The 6000-nt window shown below is 34.4% G+C and overlaps 1 protein-coding gene across 4 annotated transcripts in view; it reads left to right on the top strand.

The window, feature by feature from the left end:
- The window catches only part of PAPOLA (poly(A) polymerase alpha), a 43127-nt gene extending 37497 nt beyond the window's left edge, over nt 1-5630 (top strand). For all 4 annotated transcript variants that reach the window (XM_059850270.1, XM_059850271.1, XM_059850272.1 and 1 more), the window contains exons 21-22: nt 1264-1338; nt 3464-5630. In XM_059850270.1, the coding sequence (XP_059706253.1) occupies nt 1264-1338; nt 3464-3559 (171 nt within the window). In that variant the 3' untranslated portion in view covers nt 3560-5630. The remainder of the gene's footprint in view (nt 1-1263; nt 1339-3463) is intronic.
- The last annotated feature ends 370 nt before the right edge of the window (nt 5631-6000 follow it).

Below are 6000 nucleotides of genomic sequence, written 5' to 3' on the forward strand. Positions count from 1 at the left end.
TGATGTATGTTAATTAGTGAAGGAACAATTGTCCTATGTATTCTATTTGGAGTTTGCATTCTGGGCTGAACATCCTAAAGCCAGCCACCTTGTTCACTTTTTAGATAAAGAAATTTCAAGTGATAATAAGTAAATCTTCTGTGCAAGTGAAATTATTGTGTGAAGTTACAGCATACCATTTGGGGACTTAGGAAATTCAGCGTTCTCTCCACTATCTTGTAATTAGCAGACATTTTTTCTGCCTTAGTGGTGAGCAGAAAGAGTGATAGACTCTTTTTAGCCTTATGATTGCAGCTCTCTGGTTGGGATTTTGCAGTTTTTATGGGCACATTCTATTGTCTCTGGAATACTCTGGGAGTTATGCTTATGCTTAAAGTTAAATGTAAGTTCTTTGGTTTATAGCTTCAAGGGCCATAAGCAAGGAATTGTATCTTGCTAGGCAGTCACCTTGCAATATCTCTGAACTTAAGATAGGTGAGGGCAGAAATACATGTAAGCACTTAATCCTCACTTCAAAAATAGATCCACTGGATCCAGATCATTATAAAAGACATAGGTAATCCTGTTAGTTTTTATTGGCAGTCTCCTCTAAGTCTTTGTCCTTAATATTTATGGAAGGAAATATAGGAATTAAATTTCTTAAATTAACATAATCACAGGTTTTCATCCATTGAAATGCATTCCTTTTTTTAGAGTGTGTTAATGGTACACTTTGAGCTAGCAGACTGTTTTTATTAAAATGAGAATGTGCCATTGTCCTGCTTTAGTTCTGTAGTCCCACTGTTTTACCTGCAAATCAGTCTCTGACACTCACCTATTCATTTAGGAAGCTGATTCAGCCCATTAAAGCAGCAGGAAAACTTTACTGACAGAATGGCAAAAGCTGTGGAAAAGCTGTTGAATTCTTAAACAAATTCGTAGCTTTTCACATGATCTTCCTTGATAATACACTTTTTGTCTTTAGTGAGTTGAATGACATGTAATGTTTTGCTATAGGATTCTGTATAAAAGATGTTAATTGGTTAAACAAGTGACAGCTGATATGTGATATAGCTTGCGTTGATGTCAAATCCCTAATAAGTGAAACATTTTCCAGTGTGGCGATTCCTTCCTAAAAGGAAGGGTGTCAATGCAGCAAACATCAATGCTTGCATTTTTCTTTTGCTGTATATGCACAATGTAAATAATTCTGGACTGCTTGGTGTTATATAAGTAGATCGTTGGAAGTGGTGTAACTGGTGTACCTTTTTTTTTTTTCTTCAGGAGCAAATTGAGACAGAAGTGAATGTTAATTCTCAAACAGAAACTCTTCAAACAACTTCTCTGCAAGCTCCTCAGGTACTGTTTTAAAAGCAATACTGCCATGTAATGTATTTATATGCTAATTTCTGGTGAAAGAACTGGAACTGAAATGAGTCCATGTGTTAAAAGTGTAATTTTAAATATAAATCCATTTTATGGTAAGCTGCTGTTGTTACTGTCACAATTTTTGCGTTTTAGATGGTCATTGATCTTATTGAATGTGCATTGTAGCTAAACATGTATGGCTTGCCATACAAACTGACCGAAGCTGGATTCGCTCTTCTGAATTGTGCCTTCAAAGTAAGGGGCTCAGTTTATTCCTTTGTGCTTTGCATATCACAGAATAATCCTTTCTAACGAGGAAACAAATGCTTTGAATAGCTGCTGCTTGAAGATACCCAGGTAGAGGTTGAGGATGTCTGAAATGTAACTTCAGATTCTAATATTTGTACAAGAGACAAGTTGTAAGCTTGTCACTCCTTAGCCAGCTGGTGTTAGCAATGTAAAGTCCTTTGGAAAACAGTAAGAATTCTGCACCATTCACTTAAATTTTTGTTTCTGGTATTGTAACAGCTTTTAGAGAGCACCTCAGTTTCTTACTAGCATTTTTAAACTTCTCTTAGAGCTCTGCTGATTAAAGTATCACTATGTAGCACTTTATGCACACTTGAATCATTAAAGTATGTGTAATGATTGTGTTGGTTGAAAATATAAATTGTTGCAATAGTAATAATGGTATTTCTTACTGGACATTTTGAACTGTATGAGCAGTACTGACTAAAGATAGCAAAATTGTTTGGTAAAAACTGTAGATGCTACATGGACTTCCTAAACTGCTTTGGGGAAGTTTTTAGGATCATTTAGTAAGTACATCAATTTTATTTTGTCTGTTGTTGTGGGGGATTATATAAAGTTTTGTAGCTTTTTTACAGATTGTGTGATTGTTACTTTAGCAAAAATAATCTGGAAACTACAAAGGATGGTGAGCCTCCTCTGTCATTTTTCAGTGTTCTTGTTGGCTTTACTTAAAACACTGCCCATGTTGCTGAAAATAGAAATATGTCAAACTGTAGATCAGCACCAACCGGTGGGTTACTTGGGGCAGGGGTGATGCGAAGCCCAGAGCTATTTTGTCCTGGGTCCCTGCTGCTTTGTGGACTAACACATCAGTCAGTGTTAACTTGACTGATTTATTTTTAATAAATCAGCAGTCAAGAGCAGTCATTTTCATCCAGTTTTCCCCGTGTATCATAGGTACCTTGTATAGATTTTGAACATTTATAACGTAAGAAAACATTTTATGATAAATGATGTGAAGTGTTGCATAATAACTGGGTTATTGGGATGGCAAATAATGTGCCACAGTGGAAGTGAAAATACTAAAAAAAAAAAAAAAAACCACCAAAACAAACCCCACCCCCAACCTTAGAAGGCATGTACAGCAAGTGAAAAATGAATTAATCTCATTGAATCTTGGGGTGTGTTACTGTCTTTTCCTTTTGTTTGTTTTAGATACAATTTTTCTGAATGGCATTTAAATCTTGTAAGTGAGAAAAATTGATGAGATTATTGTCAAGGTGAAATTCTTAAAACATTCATACAGTATCTTTTTAGAGTTCATAACTTTTTTTTCATGTTAATCTGAACCGATATGATAAATTGGAAACTTGACTGTAGAGTTTTTCAACAGTCTGGAATGTATGAAGACACACACTTTGGATTGGGAACTGTTTTTTATCACTCATCTCTAAGGGCAGAGACTTAACACTGAATTGTTAAGAGGTGTTTTTAAATACTAAACATGTAGATTAGATAGTTAATGTTACTGATCAAACATCATTATTATGTGGATGTTTTACTATAATACAAGTTATTAGTAAGCCCAGCTTTATCTGCAGCACTTGCTTATTTCTTGCAGTTGTCCAAAAAAAAAAAAAAAAAAAAAGAAAAGCACACAAAGATTCTTGTAGACATTTTCCTTATTAAAGACTCTGTAGGCAAAGGGAATACCGTCTTCTCTCTTAATAATCTGTAATTATCTTCATATATTCCTAAAAAGTCTTCTAAAGAGGTTTGTTTTGGAAGTTAATGCCAATTACTACAGTACTTTTCTTTTTATTTTTACAAAGTTTAAATACAACCAAACTTCTTTTCTTTTCAGAAAACACCCAGTACAGACCTTTCAGATATCCCTGCTCTTCCTGCAAATCCTATTCCTGTTATCAAGAATTCAATAAAATTGAGATTGAACCGGTAAAAACCACCTCAGGGGTCCATAAACAGTATCTGCCAACTCAACCTGTTGTCTTCTAATGCTAGAAAAAAAGGAGAATGGAGGGTGCAAGACTAGAACATAATCGCAAATGGATTTAGGTATATGTTGTGCACTTCCCTTTCTGGACTAAAGTCGCCGCTTGATTGGAAGTCCAGGTTAGTATGTGAAGCCAGGAGTACAATTAATGTGTTAGCAACAGTTACATTAAATATTTCGAAGGATTACTGCCTTTAAAAACATGAACACTATTTGTAGCCATATTTGACATTCTGATTGAATTTGTTTGATGCATTGTTTCAAAATTGAGATAAAGCTGGCATAAGAATCCCTTAAATGCACTTTTATGTACTTTTTTATTGGAGTATGACTAATTTTAGATCTTTAGCTGATAAAATTTCATTTTATTGAAGAGTCTCTTCAATAGTAGTAATTTGCAAATTGGATGACATTCTATGATATACTATACATTGAAAACAAAGTGTATAGTATAGTTAGTTCAACTGCCATCAAGCAGCAGTAAGTCTTTAAAATGTAATGTCAAATCTTGGGGTCATAAGACGTAAGTTGAGGAAGTAATTGGGAAGTTTTGGTATTGGTGGGACATGATTAGGATGTGGTCTACTTTTATTTATAGGATTGTTTTAAGGTGCATACAAATCAGCAATCAAACAGTAAATAAACTTTCTTTTGAGCTAACTGAACTTCTTATTCCTTTTTATTATCCCTTTATTTCTTGGGAAAGTATTTTGCATTTACTGTTTTTTTTTTTTTCCAATTGTTTTTTCCGCTTGTATGCACCATATAGAACAATAGTTATTTATACAAAATAAAAACAAGCCATGTACTCATTTGGGTTCCCCCCTGCCCCTTACCTAGTTGTAATACTTTGTGGGCCTCTAGGCACAAATTCAGAATTTGTCCCATGACTGAAGTGTTTAGGTAACTATTGTGTGCCTGTGAAATACACCACCTGTCTTGATGGCCTTTGAATCACTAAATATGATTTTTGTACACTCCATAAAGGTCCCGTATGCATTAAAAAGCTTAAAATTTTAAATAAAGGCAAAAAGATTTTTCCCTAAGAATTTTAACCTTTTTATTTTTAGATAGTTCATCGCAAGTAGTTTTACATACTGAACAGCACCAAATTTTTAAAAATCATATTTCTAGTAAGCACTTGACATCTAGTAAGCTCTCTTACTCCTATTTTTTGTTCTTGTAGTCCTATCAAAAAAGTAACAGCTTTTTCTTTTGAAAGAATTAAAGCTCTCATGGCAAAGAACAGTATTTGAGGAACATGAGGGATACCAACAGTAATACCAGATGTAGATAACAAACTTCATGTTACTATTACTTAAGTCTGAAATATATGGGATGTCAAGTCATACTTCCCATACTTTGATTAGCATGTTTTATGAACTCCCTTCTCCCATTGTGCTCCATCCTATTACACATGCATCTTTCATGTTACAAGTTAAATTACTTACACTCTTCCCCTTATCCTTCTAAATTAATTCTCCAAAGTCAGAGTGTAGCTTATCTTTTACTTAGGCTGTGCAGTAACTGAAGGGTTTTTTTTTTTTTGCCATTTGTCTAAGATGTCTAGTATACAATATTTCTCTTTTCCTTGCCCTGTGCAGCCTGCTGTCGTCCACCCCCCAAAGAAGGTTATATCTTAACAGTTGAAGTGTACAAGCTGTCTGTGTATTTTGTGTAGCTATGGAGTTTAGATCGAAATTGCCAGGCACAAATTTAGTCTTGTCATTTTGTTTACACATCGGAAAATCTTTTTCATTTTATTAAACGTTTCATGTAACTGCACCCAAGTTTTGCCAAGCTGGAAACTTGGAACCTTTCTGTATAGTGACTTTTTAATTCTAGTTTTCATAACCTGGAGATCAGACTGTTGCTTTCGCATGATGTACGTAGTGTCTCATGACTGGAGTTTGCTTTGTTTTATAGTATCTGTACTCCTTGTATTTTTCAAGAGCTATTTTGTAAACAGATGATGTATTTCTCCATTGAAAACACAATAAAAAACAGCACAATCCCATGGTTGTCTAATTTTTCTGACTGTGCTAAATTGGTTTAACTTTCTTAATTCTTACTTAGCTCTTAAATTTTCTGCTAAGGCTAAATATGGTATGGCCTAAAGGAAATAGAGTAGCTAATGCTTATTTAGAGAGTATTCATTTATGTTTGCAACAGGAAATGGAAATAACACTCAGAAGGATGTTGGGTTCTAGCTATTAAAGGGAAAGTTTTTGAACTGTACAGTGTTTTGGTGGGGGCAGAGTTGACAAAAACACACAAAACATTTAAGGGCATCCATTCCATCTCTTCATCCTAAATTCTTAAAAGTGGACAAAACTAAAAGAAACACGTGCCCATACATTTTGGGGGTGCGCTATTTTCAGCAAATG

Source organism: Haemorhous mexicanus, chromosome 6, assembly GCF_027477595.1.
Source record: "Haemorhous mexicanus isolate bHaeMex1 chromosome 6, bHaeMex1.pri, whole genome shotgun sequence".
In the NCBI taxonomy this organism is placed as follows: domain Eukaryota; kingdom Metazoa; phylum Chordata; class Aves; order Passeriformes; family Fringillidae; genus Haemorhous; species Haemorhous mexicanus.